The sequence below is a fragment of the Mustelus asterias genome, chromosome 22 (assembly GCF_964213995.1).
Source record: "Mustelus asterias chromosome 22, sMusAst1.hap1.1, whole genome shotgun sequence".
Lineage (NCBI taxonomy): Eukaryota > Metazoa > Chordata > Chondrichthyes > Carcharhiniformes > Triakidae > Mustelus > Mustelus asterias.
The window spans coordinates 13,775,919-13,799,275 of NC_135822.1; the positions used below are offsets into that span (position 1 = coordinate 13,775,919).

Sequence of the window (23,357 nt, forward strand, 5' to 3'; positions counted from 1 at the left end):
CCACCACTGTTAATATCCCACCATCGCTTCATGTTTAGGCTGCAGAATTGTGCATGTTCTCGGCAATGAGGCAGCGAAAATGAGTGGAACTGCCCCAGCAAAGGTCAACAATTTGCCGAGAAAAACTTACATTTAAAAAAAATAGGTGAAGTATAGTGACCTCACCTTGCCTAGCAGAAAGGAAATGAGTGAGTCACACCTGGAAGACACACTCAGTGGTTGGAATTGAGTTTATGCCCATAGTTTATGTATAACTATTTTCCATACATTGTCTTGTGGAGAACTATCACTGCCTTGGGAGATCTTTCTGTCTATTCAGCCATGTGTTCAGACATTGTGTTTCCTCTGCCCAGCATTCAACTCATTGGCTCACACAGTGCTGTAAATATTCACCCCAGGAAGTACCATCAACTCCTGGAAATGGTATTGTTTGGATGGCAGTTTGTGTCAGTCCTGGTATCGCTCTTTGACCCCCCCCCCCCCCCCCCCCCCCCCCCCCCCCCCCGCCGCCATGAACTTGAATTCATCCAAAACCCTGCTTGCCATATCCTAACTCTTTCCAAATCCCTTTCAGCAATGTCTCCTGTGCACGCTGCTTTTTAACCCTGCCATGCCTCAGTTTTGAAATGTGCACCCTTGTTAACAAATCCATTCATGACGTCACGCCTCCCTATCCCTAAATCTCCTCCAGCTCCACAACCCTCCGGGATCTCTCCATTCGTCCAAGTCTGAGGTCACGTACCAACCCACTCAAGAACAGCTTCTTCCCTTCCGCCATCAGACTTTTGAATGGACCCACCTCGCATTAAGTTGATCTTTCTCTGCACCCTGGCTATGACTGTAACACTACATTCTGCACACTCTCCTTTCCTTCTCTATGAACGGTATGCTTTGTCTGTATAGCGCGCAAGAAACAATACTTTTCACTGTATATTAATACATGTTAAAGTCCAACAGGTTTATTTGGTAGCAAAAGCCACACAAGCTTTCGAAGCTCTAAGCTCACGGGCATTCGGCCTCTGATATTCGGGTAAGCGTTCTCCAAGGCGGCCTTCGCGACACACGACAGCGCAGAGTCGCTGAGCAGAAACTGATAGCCAAGTTCCGCACACACGCGGACGGCCTCAACCGGGATATTGGGTTCATGTCACACTATTTGTAACGCCCACAGTTGCGTGGACCTGCAGAGTTTCACTGGCTGTCTTGTCTGGAGACAATACACATCTTTTTAGCCTGTCTTGATGCTCTCTCCACTCCCATTGTTTTGTTTCTTAAAGACTTGATTAGTTGTAAGTATTCGCATTCCAACCATTATTCATGTAAATTGAGTCTGTGTCTTTATAAACTCTGTTTGTGAACAGAATTCCCACTCACCTGAAGAAGGGGCTTAGAGCTTCGAAAGCTTGTGTGGCTTTTGCTACCAAATAAACCTGTTGGACTTTAACCTGGTGTTGTTAAACTTCTTACTGTGTTTACCCCAGTCCAACGCCGGCATCTCCACATTATTAATACATGTGGCAATAATAAATCAAATCAAATCTTGTGCATCCCCGATTTTAATCACTTCACCATTGGTTGACTGCTTGTCCACCTGAATTCCCTCACTAAAACTCTCCACTTCATTCTCCTTCAAATCACTCTTCAAACTTCCTCCTTTCACCAAGCTTTTGGTCATCTCTGATGTCGTCTTCTGTAGCCCAGTGTCAAATTTTGTTTGACTGTTGTCCTATTGAAGCAGCTTGGGGGAGTTCACTACATTATAGACGCTATATAAATGCAGGTAGTTGTTGTTGTTGGCCTGAGCTGCACGATATGGTGTCTGGATGTTGGTGAAAGCTGAATGGGTTTTGTGCTTTCCACTCGTAGCTGCAGCAGGCGTGTTGGGACAGGAAAACCACCCAAACTGCTTCACATGCAACAACTCCAGTGACAGTTGGAGATGGGCCAGGATTTGAATGTTCTCAGGGTGCTTTTCTGAAAGAGGTGTTCTCCGTGCTCATGAGAGGCAAATCAGGAGTTTCACTGAAGCAGTGAGCAAGAAAGTTGATTTTTGGGGGGGGGGATAGTGTGGCAACTAGTCCATGCGGCAGTCGTGTGTGTTCAGGTCCATTGCCAGCCTGGGTTACACGACGTGGCTTAAGTCGGCAGCAAGTTTACCAGGATCAGATTACAGTGCTGGCCTGGAACCCTGGGTTCTGGAAAGCTGACAAGCTAGGGTTGGCCTGGTTTTGCCTGGCGTAAATGTCGTTTGTGAATGTGCTGAGCTGTGTTCCCTCATTTCCTGACTCTGCTGAATCTTGCCTCATCGGTGTGGCGTGCATCCCGTGACCTCTGCCCCGTGACCTCTGCCCCGTGACCTCTGCCCCGTGATCTCAGCTCCGTGACTGCTGCCCCGTGATAGCTGCCTTTCCTGCTACCCCTTTCCCACTTCAGTCCTCTTTGAGAGAGTTTGGACAGTGAGATTCAAAGGATTGCACTGAATCTGCAGGCCTATTTAGTCCATTCTGTTGTTTATACTCCACACATCCATCCTCCCAGTCTAATCACCCTCTCGAAACCCCTCTATTCCCTTCTCCCTCATCAAACCTCCCCTTAAATGCTTAAAGTTTATTTATTATTGTCGCAAATAGGCTCACATTAACACTGCAATGAAGTTACTGTGAAAATCCCCTAGTCGCCGTACTCCGGTGCCTGGTCGGGTACACTGAGGGAGAATTTAGTGCGGCCAATGCAACTAACCAGCACGTCTTTCGGATGGTGGGAGGAAACCGGAGCACCCAGAGGAAACCCACACAGACACGGGGAGAACGTACAGACTCCACACAGACAGTGACCCAAGCCGAGAGGCAGCAGTGCTAATCACTGTGCCACTGGGCCGCCCTTCTTGAGTTTTGGAGCTGTATCGATGCAAGCAAGTGGATAATAATCCATCACACGCTTGACGTGGGCCTTGTCGATGGTGGACAGGCTTTGGGGAGACAGGAAGTGAGTTACTCACCACAGGATTCGGAGCCTCTGATTTGCTCTTGTAGCCACAGTATTTATACGGCGAGTCCAGTTCAGTTTCTGGTCAATGGTAACCCCCAAGATGTTGATAGATGGGGATTCAGTGATGGTGGTGCCATTATATGTCAAGAGGGGATGGTTAGAATCCGACAGTGCAGAGGGAGGCCATTCAGCCCATCGAGTCTGCACCTTAAAAATAGAGCATCTTACCCAGGCTGTATCCCATAACCCCACATATTTACCCTGCTAATCTACACACTTCTGGACACTAAGGGGCAATTAAGCATGACCACTCCACCTAACCAACACGTCTTTGGACAATGGGAGGAAACCGGAGCACCCGGAGGAAACCCATTCAGACATGGGGAGAATGTGCAAACTCCAGGGACTCAAGCCGGGACTCGAACCCGGGTCCCTTGCGCTGTGAGGCAGCAGTGCTAACCACCGTGCCGCCCTATAGATTCTCTCATGGTGGAGATGGTTGTTCGTACTTTGTGACCTTATGATGGAGGGAATGTTATTGTCATCACCTTCTGCCTGAAGAAAGTCTTCCTCAAACAAAGCTTGTGTGTTAGTAATTATCTTCTATTCATGCTCTCTTGTTTTGGATTCACCCACAAGTGGAAACAATTTCACCACATCCACCCCTATCGAATCTCTCCATGATTTTAAAAACATTCGCTTTTCCAGGGGAAAAAATCCCAGGCTGCCCAATTTTTCCAGGTGGTTGGATCACGTACGTTACAACAATGACTATCCTTCCAAAAAAGAGAGTACTGCATTTACTGTAAAATGCCTTGAGATATCCTGAGAAAGTGAAAGGCGCTATACAAATACAACTTTTCTTTTCACCCAACTCTTGTAAATGATTTTTGTTCTGTGGAGACCAGAACTGTGCCCGGTATTCCACAAGCGTGGCCTAATCAACGGTTTATATGAATTTAACATTACCTTCCTGCTTTTATATTCTAATCCTCTACCAATCATCTCCAATTCTTTATGTGGGTGGGGCCTCACTGCCACTGACAGTGGGTGCTATCCTCACCCACTGTCCATTCTTATGGGCCTTTACAACAACAACAGAAGCTTGCATTTATTTAGCACCTTTCAGGTAGCAAAATGTCCTAAAGTATTTCACAAAAAGGTATTATGACCCAAAATTAGACACCATAGAATCATAAGAGCGCAGAAGGAAGTCATTCAGCCCATTGATTCTGCACCGACCACAATCCCACCCAGGCCCTATCCCCATAACCCCACATATTTACTCTCCTAATCCCCCTGACACGAAGGGTCAATTTAGCATGGCCAATCCACCTAACCCACACATCTTTGCACTGTGGGAGGAAACCGGAGCACCCGGAGGAAACCCAAGCAGACACGAGGAGAACGTGCAAACTCCACACACACACAGTGACCAGAGGCCGGAATTGAACCTGGGTCCCTGGCGCTGTGTGGGAGCAGTGCTAATCACTGTGCCACCGTGCCGCCCATGTGCCACTATACTGCTCAAGTCACATCACCAAGTCTCGGGGAGGCGATGGCCTAGTGCTATTATCACTGGATTATTAATCCAGAAACTCAGCTAATGTTCTGAGGACCTGGGTTTGAATCCCGCCACGGCACATGGTAGAATTTGAATTCAAGAAAAAATATCTGGAATTAAGAATCTACTGATGACTATGAACCATTGTCGATTGTCAGAAAAACCCACCTGGTTCACTAATGTCCTTTAGGGGAGGAAACCTACCATCCTTACCTGGTCTGGCCTACATGTGACTCCAGAGCCACAGCAATGTGGTTGACTCTCAACTGCCCTCAGGCTACGAGGGGTGGGCCACAAATGCTGTACATTTTGGGCAGTACATTTACATAAAGGTGTTTCTCTTCCTGTTGGGGAACACTTCAGTGGTCACGGGCATTTGGCCTCTGATCTTCGGGTAAGTGTTCTCCAAGGTGGCTTTCACGACACACAGTGCAGAGTCGCTGAGCAGAAACTGATAGCCAAGTTCCGCACACATGAGGACGGCCTCAACCGAGATCTTGGGTTTATGTCACACTATCTGTAACCCCCAGAACTTGCCTGGGCTTGCAAAATCTCACTAACTGTCCTGGCTGGAGACAATTCACACCTCTTTAACCTGTGCTTAACCCTCTCTCTACTCACATTGTCTGTACCTTTAAGACTTGATTACCTGTAAAGACTCGCATTCCAACCATTATTTTGTAAATTGAGTTTGTGTCTTTATATGCCCTGTTTGTGAACAGAACTCCCACTTCCCTGATGAAGGAGCAGCACTCCGAAAGCTAGTGGCTTGTGCTACCAAATAAACCTGTTGGACTTTAACCTGGTGTTGTGAGACTTCTTACCACAAATGCTGGCCAGCCAGCGACGCCCATGTCCCACAAATGAATAAAAAAAACATAGGAGATATTAGGGCAGGTGACCAAAAGAGGTAGGCTTTAAGCAGCACATTAGATGAGGAGAATCAGAGAGCTTTAGGGAGGGTGTTTCAGAGCTTGGAGGCAACTGAAGGCATGGCTGCCAGTGGGTGTCTGATTAAAATGAGGGATGGGCAGAATGATTGAACCCGCAGAGCTGTTGGGCTGGAGGAAGTTACAGAGATAAACGGGGGCAAGGTTAGGGAGGGATTTTAACATTGAGATGTTACTGGAATGGGAGCACAGGGATGTAGTGTGACCAGGCCTTGGAACAAGTTAAAATGCAGGCAGCAGAATCCCGGAAGAACTCAAGCCAGTTGAACTGGGGAATAGTCGAGCGTATGGAGGTTTATAAAGGCAGGAATTTGGATGGGCTGAGACATGAGGTCACACAGGTGGAAGGAGGCAGTCTGGGTACTGGAAAGCCAGCTTGCTCAAATAGGACAGCACCTCAGGCAGTGCTGCTCTCCCCCAGTACCGCACTGACGTGTTAGCCTGGATTTTGTGCTCAATTCCCTGAACTGGGCCTTGAACTAATAACGTCCTGACTTCAAGGTGCTGCTCACTGGGCCACAGCTGGGACTTGGTGCTTTCTGTGGCTGTCGCTTAGGCTTTGAGTGACATGAAACTCTGTGTCATTCACTAACTGTGAGAGAATTTGACAGTTGGGGATGTAGGGTACGGGAGCAAGATCATTAGAGATTGGAGTTAAACCAAATTGCTGCAAGTGGGGTAAATATTAACTATTGGGTCCACGGGGCAGATAACAGAATCCAATTCCTTGGTTGTAAGGCACAAAGGTCACCTTCTGGAAACTTCTGTTGAGTAGTTGAGAAGTATTAGAAAAGCAAATGGGATGAAGAAATTGGTGATCAGAGTTTGAGCTCCTTGGTTTACTGTTAAGAATAGAAATTCCTTAATGCCCATTTGTTAAATTAGAGAAACATCACACACACAAAATGACCATCTATTTAATCTGAACAGGTGAACTTTTTTCCAAGATTTGAACAGTGTGTTGTCAGGATGGCCTTTGACCTAGACCTCTGTTTAAAGGGGCAGTGCACTGATGGTAAATTGCTAGATTTCTAATTAAAGGAGCAATGTGGTGATGGTAAGTTGCCTCCATGTACACAGTGTGAGGTGGGGAGGGTGTGTTGCTGTGATTGTTGGGCTTATATTTTATTAGCCTCAAAAAGCCAATGGGTGGATATGATTGAACTGTAACAGGTGTAGCATCAGTTGCTTTCAAGTGAACGAACGCATTGCCAGCCAATGTGAATGATTGAGCTTTAGTTCTTATCTGGACAAATGGTGCGCCTCTTGGAATATGGAATAGGAATGGGGCTCTTGCATATCCTAGCTGTTACTGACAGGTTCTCCAAATTGGAGGTGGGGCGTAATCCCAGGATTTGTTTGTTTTCAGCTCTCGGTTGGGTGTTGCCTGTTGATTATGTACTTGCAGAGCCCCCTGTGGTGCTGCTCATAGTAAGCCAGAAGATGCTGAGGTAATTGAAAACCTAAAGTCTGAAGTCACGTACCAACTGACTCGAGAACAGCTTCTTCCCCGCTGCCATCAGACTTTTGAATGGACCTACCTCGCACTAAGTTGATCTTTCTCTACACCCTAGCTATGACTGCAACTCTACATTCTGCACCCTCTCCTTTCCTTCTCTATGTACAGTATGCTTTGCCTGTAAGAAACAATACTTTTCACTGTATACTAATACATGTGACTAATAAATCAAGTCAGATACCCACTGGTGTCCAGACACCTCAGATTTAAATTTCTCACCCTAGTGTTCAAATTCCCCTCCCTCCCCCAAATCCCCTGGGCCTCACTGTTCCCTTTCTCTGTAACCATTTTTAACCCAACAACCCTCTGACGGTTCTACACCCCTTCGCAGTCACTGGGTCAGAATCCTGGAATTTCCTCCCTAATGGCATTGTGGGTCAACCCACAGAATGTGGACTACAGCGTTTCAAGAAGGCAGCTCACCACCACCTCAAGGGCAAGTAGGGATGGGCAATAAATGCTGGCCAGCCAGCGACGCCCATATTCCCCATGACTGAATAAAAATAAACTTCTGACCTCGTGTGTATCCCCACCATTGGCCATCGTGCTTTCATCCGCTCAGGTCCTAAGCTCCAAATTTCCCTCCTTAAACCTCAATCTCCTGTCCTTGAAGATGCTCCTTCACTAATATGGATGACACGGTGGCACAGTGGTTGGCACTGCTGTCTCATAGCGCCAGGGACCCGGATGCAATTCCAGCCTCGGGTGTCTGTCAATGTGGAATCTGCATGTTCTCCCCGTGTCTACGTGGGTTTCCTCCGGGTGCTCCAGTTTCTTCCCACAGTCCAAAGATGTGCAGGTTGGTTAATTGGCCATAATAAATTGCCCCTTGGTGTTAGGGGGACTTGCAAGGTAAATATCATAGAATCATAGAAACCCTACAGTGCAGAAGGAGGCCATTCGGCCCATCGAGTCTGCACCGACCACAATCCCACCCAGGCCCTACCCCCACATATTTACCCACTAATCCCTCTAACCTACGCATTTTTTTTAGGATTCTAAGGGGCAATTTTTAACCTGGCCAATCAACCTAACCCGCACATCTTTGGACTGTGGGAGGAAACCGGAGCACCCGGAGGAAACCCACGCAGACACGAGGAGAACGTGCAAACTCCATACAGACAGTGACCCGAGCCGGGAATCGAACCCGGGACCCTGGAGCTGTGAAGCAGCAGTGCTAACCACTGCGCTACCGTGCTGCCGTGGGGTTATGGGGATAGGGCCTGGGTGGGATTGTTGTCGATGCAGGCTCGATGGGCTGACTGGCCTCCATCTGCATTGTATGAATACCCATGAAGCACCTTGGGATGATTTGCTATGTTTAAAGTGCTACGTAAAGTCAGGTTGTTGGTGGAGAGTTTGGTGATGATGACAGCTGCAGAGTTGGCCCTTGGTTTGATTTGACCGGGTTTAGTTTCTGGAACATCCTGAGATCAATGATCGATTTGTTGGCTGTTGCTGGGAGACGTTCAGGAAATGCTGCCTGTTAATTACTCTGTCCTTCTCCTTAGGTTTTTTGATGACCTCGAAATGCGGCACAAGCAGGACCCAGTTATCCGGGATATCAGTGACATCGTGGAATATCACACATCACACCGCTTTGATCCTTATGTCATCTACTGCTCCAATGAAATTTACCAGCAAAGAACACTCCAGAAGCTGCTGTAAGTCCAGAGCGGTCTGAGGCTGAAACCTTTGAACGTTGTCAAGTCAAACATTGTGTCGGGACTGAGAGTGAAGCCTGGGCCTACCAGGTTAGGCTGTGTTGGTGGGTCACTGATGCCTGGGTGTTGGTTAATGCTCTTTCTCTGTCTCTTGCAGCAATTCAAACACACATTTCAAGGAAACCCTGCAGCAGATTCAGAGTAAACCGGAATGTGGAGGTTTGCCTATCATCTCCTTTCTGATTCTACCCATGCAGAGGGTGACCCGACTGCCGCTCCTCATGGATGTAGGTTGCCTGGAATCTCTGTTATCTGGTTTTTGATCACTGGCTGGCGGGTTATTGGTGACTAAAATCATGACAGTTGAAGATTGACATCTTTACTCATAATCCTCGACAGGACAGGGGCTGGAATGGAGATGGGCTCCTGAACTGCTGAGACCGTTAAAATTCAGGCCACCTGAAGGAGATGTGTTATGTGTGAAAACACTGTCCAAAGATGTGCAGGTTAGGTTGATTGGCCATGCTAAATTGACCCAAGTGTCAGGGGAATAGCGGGGTAAATATGTGGGGTTACGGGGAATAGGGCCTGGGTGGGATTGTGGTCGGTGCAGACTCAATGGGCCAAATGGCCTCCTCCTGCACTGTAGGGATTCTATGACTGTGGAACTCTTGCTGGGTGGGATTGAGTATGTGATGGAGCAGATTACTCATGAATTGTGGGAGGAACTCGATGGGCTGAAGGTACGCAGTCTGTTCCACAGTACACATATACACTGTACGTACAGCACAGAAATGGGCTACTTGGTCCAAGAAGTTCCTGTCAGTGTTTATGCTCCATGTCAACCTTCACCCACCCCATTGAAATATCCATAATTTGGGGAGGCGATGGCCTAGTGGTATTATCGCTAGACTATTAATCCAGAAACTCAGCTAATGCTCTGGAGACCCGGGTTCGAATCCCGTCACAGCAGATGGTGGAATTTGAATTCAATAAAAAATATCTGGAATTAAGAATCTACTGATGACCATGAAACCGTTGTCGATTAACGGAAAAACCATCTGGCTCACTAATGTCCTTTAGGAAAAGAAGTCTGTCATCCTTACCCGGTCTGGCCGACATGTGATTCCTGAGACACGGCAGTGTGGTTGACTCTCAACAGCCCTCGGGTAACTAGGGATGGGCAATAAATGCTGGCCCAGCCAGCGACGCCCATATCTCACAAGTGAATTTAAAAAATACTAAACAAGGTACAAGCAGGTTCCCTGAATGTACAACAGTCTCTGATAAAGCAATCCCTTCACATTTCAGTTGGAAGAATTGTGTGGCTGTGTTGGGATTTGCAACATGGGAGACCAGTGGGTTTCATAGAATCCCCACAGTGCAGAAGGAGGACATTCGGCCCATCGAGTCTGCACCGAGAACAGTCCCACCCAGACCCTATCACCATAACTCCCTATATTTACCCTGCTAAACCTCCTGACACTAAGAGGCAATTTATCATGGCCAATCAACCCAACCCGCACATCTTTGGACTGGCACTCCCGGAGGAAACCCAAGCAGACATGGGGAGAATGTGCAAGGCTGGAATTGAACCCAGGTCCCTGGCGCTGTGAGGCAGCAGTGCAAACCACTGTGCTGCCCAAGAAGTCCCTGTTTCACTCATTACTTTAAGGCATGGGTGGAATGTCCATTTTATTCTCACTAAAGGTCATCACCTGAAGAAGTGGTGGGGGCTCCCTGAGAGTCTCCCAGCCAACATCCCTCCCTCAATGAACCGTTTCAAAATCACATTGGCTCATTCATCTCAATGCTGCTTGTGGGAACTTACTGTGCACAGATTAGCTACCACATTTACCTACATTTGGGTCCACGCACTTCAGTGTAACGCAGTGGGTCTCGGGCACTTTGGGATGTTTCTGAGGGACGTGTGGAAGGTGATGGCTCCAGTATCGTGTCCTTGTCTGTTCCCCCCCCCCCCCCCCCGCCCTTGTTTCCATTAACCTGGGATAAAATATCACTGGAAATGGAAGTGAAAAGCAACAGGGAATCATTCACCATTCCAGCAATGGTTTACAGAAAATTCTCCTCCCCCCACCAAGGATCTGGTACTCCGACCAAACTGCTCCCACCATCATCGCTATTGGCTCCCTGCTGCACCATGTGTCCACATGGTGTCAGTTCAGTCAGACTGGGAAAGCTCCCTCTGCAGTGACCACTCAGCCCACTCCTCCCTGGATCTAGCCCTTGTGCTGCAGAGGGAAGCTGTGGTCTTTGCAAGCAGTCAGTCTTTCTGAGTGCAGGTGTAATCCAGTGCGCCGTGATCTGGACTCTCGAGTACTTGAGTACTTGGTGGGGAGAGCGAACAGTTGGTTCACACCTTCAAAAGGGAAAGCTGGAACCTGTATCTCTTTTTTTCCTCCAAAAATAGACTTTATTCATAACATTTATGAAAGTACATTACAAAACGTTACAGAGACTGCAATAAAATTCAGCTGGTCTCCAGACAGCATGTTCCATTCTGAGGTGCCTCAATCCAATTGGAATACAACCAGGTCACAGCAAGGCCTGGCTCTCAATCCCTGATCATTACCTGTACAATGTGACTTCCGCGCCTTTCCCTTTTATGTCGCTATGTTCTCACACTAATCCTTTCTCATTTGTCTTTCAGACGATTTGTCAGAAAACAAACCGTTTTCAACTGGAGTATGATGCAGCCACCAGGGCTTTGAAAGCCATCAGTAAGGTACAGGAGAAGATTATATAACCACCAACCCCACCCCACCACACACACACTCTGTGCAGTTTAATAGTTGGCCAACCCCTCATCCCTCAGTAGAGGCAGCGCGGATTGAGGAACAACTGTTCATCAGCCCTACCGTCACGTTCTGCCAGACGCTGTTTTTCCACTCAATGACTCCTACCTTGATTTGACTTTCCAAAATGCAACATCTCACACTTATCTGTATTGAACTCCATTTGTCATTTCTCGGCCCACTTCCCCAGTGATCAAGATCCCCTCCTCACTGTCTACAGTACCACCTATTTTAGTGTCATCTGCAAACTGCGTGAAGACCAACTGGCTCACTAATGTTCTTTAGGGAAGGAAACTTGCCGTCCTCTCTGGGCCTACACGTGACTCCAGTCTACACACACAAATGTGATTGTTTCTGAACTGTTTTCTGCAGTGCTCTAACACATCACTTAGTTGTATTAAAGCATTACAAATCAGAAGATGGCACACTGCCTCCTTCTCTCGGACAATTAGGGATGGGCAATAAATGGCACTTCGAAGATGATGCCCACATTCTCAGAATCCTGGTCAACCACTCCAGCATTGCTGTGCAGTTAACAGAACCAACGAAGGGCCTGAAGTGGCCGGTACAAAGCCTACAATCTAAGGTCTCGACCAAGATCAAGGTTTCCAGCAGTATTTGCTGGAAATTTGATTTGATTTATTATTGTCGCATGTATTAGTATACAGTGAAAAGTATTGTTTCTTGTGCGCTGCAGACAAAGCATACCATTCATAGAGAAGGAAACAAGAGAGTGCAGAATGTAGTGTTACAGTTATAGCTAGGGTGTAGAGAAATATTAACTTAATGCAGGGTAGGTCCATTCAAAAGTCTGATGGCAGCAGGGAAGAAGCTGTTCTTACGTCGGTTGGTACATGACCTCAGACTTTTGTGTCCTTTCCCGGTGGAAGAGAGAAGGTCCGGGGTGTTTAGGGTCTTTGATTATGCCGGCTGCTTTGCCGAGGCAGCGGTAAGTGTAGACAGAGCCAATGGATGGGAGGCTGGTTTGTGTGATGGATTGGGCTACATTCATGACCTTTTGTAGTTTCTTGCGGTCTTGGGCAGAGCAGGAGCCATATCAAGTTGTGATACAACCAGAAAGAATGCTTTCTATGGTGCATCTGTAAAAGTTGGTGAGAGTCATAGCTGACATGCCAAATTTCCTTAGTCTTCTGAGAAGGTAGAGGTGTTGATGGGCTTTCTTAACTATAGTGTCGGCATGGGGGAGACGAGGACAGGTTGTTGGTGATCTGGACACCTAAAAACGTGGAGCTCTCGACCATTTCTACTTCATCCCCGTTGATGCAGACAGGGGCATGTTCTCCTTTACACTTCCTGAAGTCAATGACAATCTCCTTCATTTTGTTGACATTGAGGGAGAGATTATTGTTGCCGCATCTGTTCACCAGATTCTCTATCTCATTCCTGTATTCCGTGTCATCATTGTTAGAGAACCGACCCACTATGGTGGTGTCGTTAACAAACTTGTAAATAGAGTTGGAGGGGAATTTGACCAATCAGTCATGGGTGTATAAGGAGTATAATAAGGGGCTGTGAACACAGCCTTGTAGGGCACCGGTGTTGAGGATGATCGTGGAGGAAGTGCTGTTGCCCATCCTTACTGATTGCGGTCTGTGGGTTAGGAAGTTCAGGATCCAGTCGCAGAGGGAGGAGCCAAGGCCCAGGCCACAGAGTTTGGAGATGAATTTTGTAGGAATAATGGTGTTGAAGGCTGAGCTGTAGTCAATAATTTTTGGAAGGAGTCACAATAAGAATGTCTTTCTCCCTCCCTGTGGCAGCCATATGTAGCAGCGGTAAGTGTGCCGGGGAGCTGGGGACAAGGCCCACTCCTGGGGTGGGAGCACAGGAACTCGAGATAGGGATGTGAGATCGCCGTAGGCCTTAACTCCCAACATTTTCTCCCGTGATCTGTCCACTTTGACTGAAACTGCAGGAGAGAATTTTCCCCGGTGTTTCCATTTAGTTATAACAATGATGAAAGAGGTTAGTCTCACATTTACGACTTGACATTGTCAAGTCAGATCTATAAGAAATGATGGAGGATTCCTTCCGTTTTTACCACAACCTGCACTAACGGGAGATGGGATGTTGGGGATAGATGCAGCTTAGATTCTGACCTCCTGAACTTTAACACAAATTATCAGCCTGGTTTTTGAGTTCTTTCCCAACTTCCCAGGTTGTTGATCAGTTTTGTGTTTGTGTTATCAGTAACTATGTTAACACAATTCCTCCAAGGCCTGACTCTTTGAACCCCAAAGTGAACCCAGCAGCTTTCTGTTGTAAGGTTGTCTGATGTCCCAATAAGAGGCTTGTATTGTTGTACAATAACTGTTTATTAATAACACACAGGACTGTATCCTGTGTATATGTATACAGCTTACAAGGTGCTACCTCCATGCTGACCTCTACCAGACTACACCACCACTCCCATGTGACTCTCTACATCGTAATGTGGGCGGTACTGTTTCCCCAGCCCCACATTAACCCTGGCAGTCCCAAACACCCTAATACTACACTACCCCTCAAGTCTTTGCCCAAATGTATTTACAATAATATTTACATGCTACCCCTTCTCCACCCCCAGGTTCAGTCAGTCTGGAGACTCTCTAACTCTTCTAGATTTTGTTCTTTTCAAGTTTGGAGGAGGGATAGTTTCAGCTGCTTTGGCCTGGAACTGATGTTGTAGCGCTTGCTGTAACGCCAAATACTCGGGTGTCAACATCCAGTTCGCTTCTTGTGCTTCTGAGTGTTGTTATTTTTCTTTGTTGATGATCTGTCTTCCTTGCTCGGACAGCATGAGCTTATCCCTCTTGTTCAAGAGGGAATGTTTGCTCTGCTCATTCATAGAGTGGACTTGGGTTTTGTTTCTCGGTGGGGTCTGCCATGTTCTTCTGGAAGTTGAAGGTTTACCTTTCTTCCGTTTGCTTGTTTCTCATTCTTGAGCTCAGCCTGCAGTTTGGCTTTTAAAGCTGTGCTCTTTTTCTTCATGTGCATTTGTGCCTCTCAGAATTTTGTCTAGGTAACTTGGTGGCTGCTTCTCTCCTGCACCAGGATTGATTTCATGTTGTGTGTGGGCTTGAAGCTCCAACTTGCTCACTGTAGCTGTGACACAGGTTCGGGCTCAACCTTCCTGCTGCTGCTCCTTCTCCTCTGCATCTTGTGTTTTAGGTATGTTGGTGCTCATCTGGAGTTTTGGCTAGTCTGACTGAAGGAGAATAATGTTTACTGCCTGCAAAGGAGCTGGAATAACTGCCCTTGCAAAGAGTGAGAACAATTCTCCACTGAAGTCCCAGTTGGGATCGTCAACACTGGTGGACCTATCGGGAGTCTCCAGTTCAGTGTAGTTGACTGCAGTGGTTGTTTCTGCTGCTTTGAGGACGTCAGGAGCAACACAAGCATCACTGCTGAGGAGAGGAAAAGGATGTTTGCAGAAGACATACAGAATTTCAATTCTCTGCTTATTGCCATACGAGAATGGCTCTTGAATCACTGCCAGTGACCAATAATTGTATTCCTCCAGAACTATACAGTGGTGTGTCTGACGTCCGTAGCCAGTGGTTGTTCAGCCATGGTTCCTGATCCAACAGATCAGCGCACTGGCTCCTGTTTGAAATTTGTGAGGTGTCCATTTATGGATATGTCAATTTCAAAATATGTATCTGGGATCCTTAATCTCTCCCAAGAAGCATTCACAGAATCATAGAATCCCTGCAGTGCAGGAGGACGCCATTGACTCTCTGACAGAGCATCTTACCCAGGGCAACCCTCTGCCCTAGCCCCATAACCCCACGTATTTACCCCATTAATTTCCCTAACCTGGGAAACTAAGGGGCAATCCGGCATGGTCAATCCATCCAACCTGCACATCTTTAGAGTGTGGGAGGAAACCAAAGCACCCAGAGGAAACCCACGCAGACACTGGGAGACAGTATAAACCACACAGTCACTCAAGGCCAGAATCAAAGCTGGGTCCCTGTCGCTGTGAGGCAACATTGCTGGACTTCCCCTCAGTGTGACTCATCTATCCCGTGGATTCTCTGCATGTCTCGAGGTTTTGGACTTGCACATCTTTTCAAAGTGTCTCAGGCAGTTCCGGTGGAAGTGCTGCAGACTGATTGCTGGACATTGCTCGCATCTGTGAGCTCCTTTGACACCATAGCGCTGACAAATCTGCCACCATCTCCAGTTTCACTTGCTCTGAAGTTTCCTTGTCCTTGCCTCGATTTATCGGCTGGACTGCCGGGTTGGACAGTCCCATCATTCCCCTTGGCCACGCAATTGAGTTTGCTGATGAGCTTCCAATTGTTCGCGAATTGGATGACTTTTTCCCCAAATTAGATCATCTTTAGATTGGAGCACATCCGAAAGGATATCACGGCCACCCTCACTACTGTTCACTCTGTTATGAGCTTTGACTTGAGGTCACCGCAGGTACAGCCTTCAGCCAATCTGAATAACTCATTGATGTAAGGGGTTTCCTGGATTTTGCACTCTCTTGTTAAGTTTTGCTCACTCCAATGCTGTTGCTTCTTAGGTTAAAGTAAGTGTCAAAGGACTTTGTGACCTTTTCAAAGTTATTCGAATGTCTATTTCTTTGCTGGTAATCATGTCACTGGCTATGGGACTTTCCGAATATAATAGTGTATTCACTTGTATCGTATTCACTTGTTCAGACTCTTTTTCATTCAAGCCTGATGCTATCATAAATCATAAAAATCACCTTCTCAATGAGCATTGAAATTCTGTACGTCTTCTGCAAACATCCTTTTCCTCTCCTCAGCAAATTTAATGCTCAGGTCTGACCTTTCCATCTGACAATATTAAATACTCGTCCAAAGCGATTTTCAACACGATAGAGATGCAGCTTTAAAACATTATTCTTTCTTTCTTCTCTGGATTGTTGGGATTTGACAAGCTACGGCCACGTTTATGGAGCCATTTTAAACTTCAGCAATTGTGCAGAAAATCTTTTGAACCAATTGGTTTAGCCAGCTATCTGCTTTCCTGAGTCTGGAATATTGAATCGATGCTGGATTTTCGCTCTGGCTTCTCTTTTAAAAACTTTTTTCTCTTTGTGCGCGGTTGCAAAGAGATCTGACTCTGGATCTGGACACAGCCACACAGTCGTGCTGGTTAAAACATTTGGTCTGCTGGAACTGCCTGATTATTGTGCCAAATTCTAAAGCTTATTTCTGCCTATTTTGGGGGGTTTGCTCACTCTTTTGCAATATGTTAGTAGAGGTCCTTTGACTCTGCTTTCAACCGGGTCTCTCAGGGATCCTCCCCACGCTCTGGTGGAGTCGATTTATGCTGCATAATGGATTTTTCTTCAGTCTCCTTTAAAAAAAATGTTTACTCCATTCTTAAAGTTACAAAAGCCAATGCGCAGAGCGGACTGGGCGAACCCGAATCCATCTCCTTGCTTGTTCCAAAAACCAAATTAAAATGGAATCCAATTCGTGGTCCCCACAAGAATCATAGAATCCAACAGTGCAGAAGGAGGTCATATGGACCATCGAGCCTGCACTGACCACAATCCCATTCAGGCCCTATCCACGTAATCCCATGCATTTACCCTCGCTAGTCCCCCTGACACTAAGGGACAATTTAGCATGGCCAATCCACCCAACCCACGCATCTTTGGACTGTGGGAGGAAACCGGAGCACCCGGAGGAAACCCATGCAGACACGGGGAGAATGTGCAAATTCCACACAGACAGTGACCCGAGGCTGGAATCGAACGCCTGTCCCTGGTGCTGTGAGGCAGCAGTGCTAACCACTGTGCCACCGTGCCTCCAGAAGGGAGAGACAAACATGATTCAAGCTGACAAGAAAAAACATTGCACCCCATCATAGAACATGGAACAGTACAGCATGGAAACAGGCCCTTCGGCCCACGATGTTGTGCTTGATCTTAGTCAGAATCTTTGTTCTATCCTTCAGCCTCCATATCGGATAAGCAGCATCTTGGCTGTGATCTCCAGCTGTGTATTTGAGATTTTGAAATTAGTCACACTTCCTCCCAGTCAGACTGTAGTTTCTTTACGTCTTCATTCTTGGGGATTTTGGGGTCCTTCACCTGCTTTCGCCATATTGTAAAGTTGTATGGTGAACAATAACTGTTTATTCATAACACCTACAAGTATATGCATAAATACATCAGTACAAGTTGCAATCCTGGTGAGGTGCTACCTCGATGCTGACTTCCACCAGACTCACCATCACACTCTCCTACTCCCCTGTGACAATCCACATTGTGATGTGGCTGTTGCTGTTTCCCCAGTCCCACATTAACCCCAACAGTTCCAAGTACTCTAAATGACACTTTCTACTCCTTTCCAGCTGGTTAAGACGTGCAATGAAGGAGCTCGGAAGATGGAGCGAACAGAACAGATGTTCACAATCCAGACACAACTGGACTTTGGGAAAATCAAGGTAATGTACTCTGGTCAGATTGAGCCTATATTTTGTGTGAATGTTTCCCCCCTCTTGCTCACTTGTTCATTATTATCCTGTCATCCATTCACTCAAACTTTGATTCTTTCCCATTCGGATCCACAATTGCTCACTCCCTGACCATATTTATTTTAGTAATTTCTGTCACCTCTCCTTGTTTCCCATTTGTCCAAAGATGTGTGGGTTAGGTGCATTGGCCATGCTAAAATCGCCCCTGTGTCCCGGGATGTGTAGGTTAGAGGGATTAGTGGGGTAAATGTGTGGGGTTACAGGGATAGGGCCTGGATGGGATTGTTGTCAGTGCAGACTTGATGGGCCGAATAGCCTCCTTCTGCGCTGTGGGGTTTCTATGGTTTCTCTATTGTTTCTCTGTTGCTCCCTCCCTCCCTCCTCTCACTCACCCCTCCCCCCATCTTTCATCCCCAGTCCTCTTTCCTTGGCTTCACCCCCTCCCCGTCCCACGGACAGTTTTATGTGAACCTCTCTTGTGTTCCAGGGTTTTCCTCTCATCTCCACTTCAAGATGGCTGCTGAAAAGTGGAGAGTTGACCGTGTTTGTGGAAGAATCCGGAATCTTTCGCAAAGTGTTTGGGAAGCAAAGCTGCTTCCTCTTCCTCTTCAATGATGTGTTGATTCTTACCCGAAAACGAAGGTATATTAGTCCTAGCTGGTTGCCCAAGAAACTCAGAGTTTGTGTAGTAACCAAGAGCGATTGTTGGCCCTGGAGGAGGGCCAGTTAGGGAGGGGTGGGGGGGGGTGGGGTGGGGGGGCAGGGTTGGAGTTGGTCCCAGCTAAATGCAATGTCCTGATTCACGCACTGCCCCCCCCCCCCCCCCCACCCAGAATGTCACTAGATAGTCATCTAGAACTGGTCTGGCTGGTAGATCCCTCTGCAGCCCACCAGACCCTCGGATGCACCGCAGTGCCTCTCCTGCCAATCAGCTAGACATCTGAAGTACTTGTGAATCCCATGTGCCTCAGCACTGCATCAGCGGCACGGTGGCACAGTGGTTAGCACTGCTGCCTCACAACGCCAAGGACCCAGGTTCGATTCCCGGCTTGCGTCACTGTCTGTGTGGAGTTTGCGCGTTCTCTCCGTGTCTCTGTGGGTTTCTTCCGGGTGCTCCGCTTTCCTCCCACAGTCCAAAGATGTGCGGTTTAGCTGGATTGGCCATGCTAAATTGCCCCTTCATGTCAGGGGGACCAGCTAGGGTAAATGCATGGGATTATGGGGATAGGGTCTGGGTGGGATTGTGGTTGGTGCAGACTAAATGGGCCCAATGGCCTCCTTCGGCAGTTGTATGATTCTGGCTGCCCAAAATGGAATGGGAAGGGGTGGGGGTAAAGGTGAGTTTGGGACCAATGATGTCCAAATCCCAGTGAGTCACATGACTCCATGTGCTGGGGGGAGGGAGGGTCTGCTCTGATTCACTGTGGGAGGATCCCATGTGTCGTCACCTCATGTTCTGTCTGGAAGGGTTCCCTGGGTTTGAAGGTGTTGGAAGTCCGATGTTGAGTCTGGTTCAGTGCTGCTACCTGTGGTTTTGTCCTTTTCTGGCAGTGAGGAGAGTTACACGGTGCAGGACTACGCCAAGCTCGACCAGGTGGAGGTGGAAGCGGTGGAGAGTAACGAGTCGCCGCACTCTCCCCCAGGGAAAGCCGTGGGCGGTGGAACCTTGCCCCGCAGTGGCTCCAATACTCGCCTCTTCAAAATAACCATGAAAAAGAACAGTGCCGGTGAACTGGAACAAATCGTATTGGCCGCAGATTCCGAGTGAGTGCAACCAACTAACAGCCTGGATCGGAGTATTCGAGTTCCCTCTGACAAATCCTTCCCCACCCTCTTACCCGACAATTCCCACTCCTGCTGGCCATGACCCTCAGTGGGATACAGTTCCCTGGGACATTCCTACTCGACCAAATCCTCACGCCCTGCCTATGAGCTGAAACAGGCTATTACTGAGAGAGGCAATGGAGGAAATTGCTAGGGCCTTGAGAGAAATCTTTGTATCCTCACTGGCTACAGGGGAGGTCATGATGTGGAGATGCCGGTGTTGGACTGGGGTAAGCACAGTCCAACTTTAACACCAGGTTAAAGTCCAGCAGGTTTATTTGGTAGCACAAGCCACTAGCTTTTGGAGCGCTGCTCCTTCAGCAGGTAAGTGGGAGTTCTGTTCACAAACAGGGCCTATAAAGACACAAACTCAATTTACAAAACAATGGTTGGAATGCGAGTCTTTATAGGTAATCAAGTCTTAAAGGTACAGACAATGTGAGTAGAGAGAGGGTTAAGCACAGGTTAAAGAGATGTGTATTGTCTCCAGCCAGGACAGTTAGTGAGATTTTGCAAGCCCAGGCAAGTCGTGGGGGGTTACAGATAGTGTGACATGAACCCAAGACCTCGGTTGAGGCAGTCCTCGTGTGCGGAACTTGGCTATCAGTCTCTACTCAGCGACTCTGCGCTGTCGTGCGTCGTGAAGGCAGCCTTGGAGAACGCTTACCCGAAGATCAAAGGCCAAATGCCCGTGACCGCTGAAGTGTTCCCCAACAGGAAGAGAACACTCTTGCCTGGTGATTGTCGAGCGGTGTTCATTCATCCGTTGTCGTAGCGTCTGCATGGTCTCCCCAATGTACCATGCCTCGGGACATCCTTTCCTGCAGCATATCAGGTAGACAACGTTACACTCACTTCCCACACTCCCACTTCTTGCCTTCAAACAATCGCACATCTCGCCAAGACCATCCCCACACCCCCACTTCTTGCCTTCAAACAACCGCAAAACCTCAAACAGACCATTGTCCGCAGCAAACTACCCAGCCTTCAGGAGAACAGTGACCCACGACACCACACAACCCTGCCACAGCAACCTCTGCAAGACGTGCCGGATCATCGACACGGATGCCATCATCTCACGTGAGAACACCATCCACCAGGTACACGGTACCTACTCTTGCAACTCGGCCAACGTTGTCTACCTGATATGCTGCAGGAAAGGATATCCCGAGGCATGGTACATTGGGGAGACCATGCAGACGCTACGACAACGGATGAACGAACACCGCTCGACAATCACCAGGCAAGAGTGTTCTCTTCCTGTTGGGGAACACTTCAGCGGTCACGGGCATTCGGCCTCTGATCTTCGGGTAAGCGTTCTCCAAGGCAGCCTACACGACAACGCAGAGTCGCTGAGCAGAGACTGATTGCCAAGTTCCGCACACATGAGGACGGCCTCAACTGGGATCTTGGGTTCATGTCACACTATCTGTAACCCCCATGACTTGCCTGGGCTTTCAAAATCTCACTAACTGTCCTGGCTGGAGACAATACACATCTCTTTAACCTGTGCTTAACCCTCTCTCCACTCACATTGTCTGTACCTTTAAAACTTGATTACCTGTCAAGACTAGCATTCCAACCATTATTTTGTAAATTGAGTTTGTGTCTTTATATGCCCTGTTTGTGAACAGAACTCCCACTCACCTGATGAAGGAGCAGCGCTCCGAAAGCTAGTGGCTTCTGCTACCAAATAAACCTGTTGGACTTTAACCTGGTGTTTTGAGACTTCTTACAGGGGAGGTCCCAGAGACTTGGAGAATAGCCAATGTTGTTCCTTTGTTTAAGAAGGGTAGCAAGAATAATCCAGGTAATTACAGGCCGGTGAGCCTTACATCAGTGGTAGGGAAATTATTGGAGAGGATGCTTCGAGACAGGATTTATTCCCACTTGGAAATAAGTGGACATATTAGTGAGAGGCAACATGGTTTTGTGAAGGGGAGGTCGTGTCTCATGAACTTCATCGAGTTTTTCGAGGAAGTGACGAAGATGATTGATGAGGGTAGGGCAATGGATGTTGTCTACATGGACTTCAGTAACGCCTTTGACAAGGACCCTCATGGCAGACTGGTGCAGAAGGTGAAGTCGCATGGGATCAGAGGTGAGCTGGCAAGGTGGATACAAAACTGGCTCGGTCAAAGAAGACAGAGGTAGCAGTGAAAGGGTGCATTTCTGAATGGAGGGCTGTAACAAGTGGTGTTCCTCAGGGATCAGTGCTGGGACCTTTGCTGTTTGTAATATATATAAATGATTTGGAGGAAAATGTAACTGGTTTGATTAGTAAGTTTGCGGACGACACAAAGGTTGGTGGATTTGCGGATAGCGATGAGGACCATCAGAGGATACAGCAGGATATAGATCGGTTGGAGACTTGGGCGGAGAGATGGCAGATGGAGTTTAATCAGGACAAATGTGAGGTAATGCATTTTGGAAGGTCTAATACAGTTAGGAAATATACAGTAAGTGGCAGAACTCTTAAGAGTATTGATAGGCAAAGGGATCTGGGTGTACAGGTACACAGGCCACTGAAAGTGGCAATGCAGGTGGAGAAGATAGTCAAGAAGGCATACGGCATGCTTGCCTTCATCGGCCGGGGTATTGAGTTTAAAAATTGGCAAGTCGTGTTGCAGTTTTATAGAACCTTAGTTAGGTCGCATTTGGAATATAATGTACAATTCTGGTCGCCGCACTACCAGAAGGATTTGGAGGCTTTAGAGAGGGTACAGAAAAGATTTACCAGGATATTGCCTGACACGGAGGGCATTAGCTATGAGGAGAGGTTGGAGAAACCTGGTTTGTTCTCACTGGAACGACTGAGGTTGAAGGGAGACCTGATAGAAGTCTACAAGGTTGTGAGAGGCATGGACAGAGTGGATAGTCAGGAGCTTTTTCCCAAGGTGGAAGAGTCAGTTACTCGGGGGCACAGCTTTTAATGTGCGAAGGACAAGGTTTAAAGGAGATGTACGAGGCAGATATTTTACACAGGTGGGTGCCTGGAACTCGTTGCTGGGGGAGGTAGTGGAAGCGGATACGGTAGTGACTTTTAAGGGGCATCTTGACAAATACATGAATAGGATGGAAATAGTGGGGTATGGTCCCTGTAAGGGTAGGGGGTTTAGTTAAGTCAGGCAGCAAGGTCGGTGCAGGCTTGGAGGGCCGAAGGGCCTGTTCCTGTGCTGTAATTTTCTTTGTTCTTTGTTCAACCATGCTGGGCATCAAAGTCAAGGCCACTACAAGTCCCGTCGCCCCTCCTCTGTCTACGGGTTGACCTGGTAACAAGGTCAGTGCAAAGTACTCGGGGACAGGAATCCTAATGTATTTCCTTCCCTCATATTCACACCCTGGCTTTCAGGACAATGCTAAACAGACCTGCTGAGATCCATGGTCTTGGCCTGAGCTCTGAACTTAAGATTGGCCAGTTTGTGTGGCTCGGAGTGTGGTGACGGACAGTTCTATCTCCGCAAGGTTGCGGGGCGGGGGGGGGGGGGGGGGGGGAGGAGAGGGGAGGAGTCACTCTTCACCGCTTCAGAGTAGGATCTGGTGCAGTTGGTAAAGGGGGGGCCCTCT

At 47.7% G+C, this 23,357-nt stretch overlaps 1 protein-coding gene across 2 annotated transcripts in view; it reads left to right on the forward strand.

The window, feature by feature from the left end:
• Positions 1-23,357, forward strand: part of arhgef16 (Rho guanine nucleotide exchange factor (GEF) 16) — a 60,245-nt gene that overhangs the window by 26,799 nt on the left and 10,089 nt on the right. For both annotated transcript variants that reach the window (XM_078238761.1, XM_078238762.1), the window contains exons 7-12: positions 8,533-8,685; positions 8,843-8,972; positions 11,357-11,431; positions 17,844-17,936; positions 18,454-18,608; positions 19,518-19,730. In XM_078238761.1, coding sequence (XP_078094887.1) covers positions 8,533-8,685; positions 8,843-8,972; positions 11,357-11,431; positions 17,844-17,936; positions 18,454-18,608; positions 19,518-19,730 — 819 coding nt within the window. The remainder of the gene's footprint in view (positions 1-8,532; positions 8,686-8,842; positions 8,973-11,356; positions 11,432-17,843; positions 17,937-18,453; positions 18,609-19,517; positions 19,731-23,357) is intronic.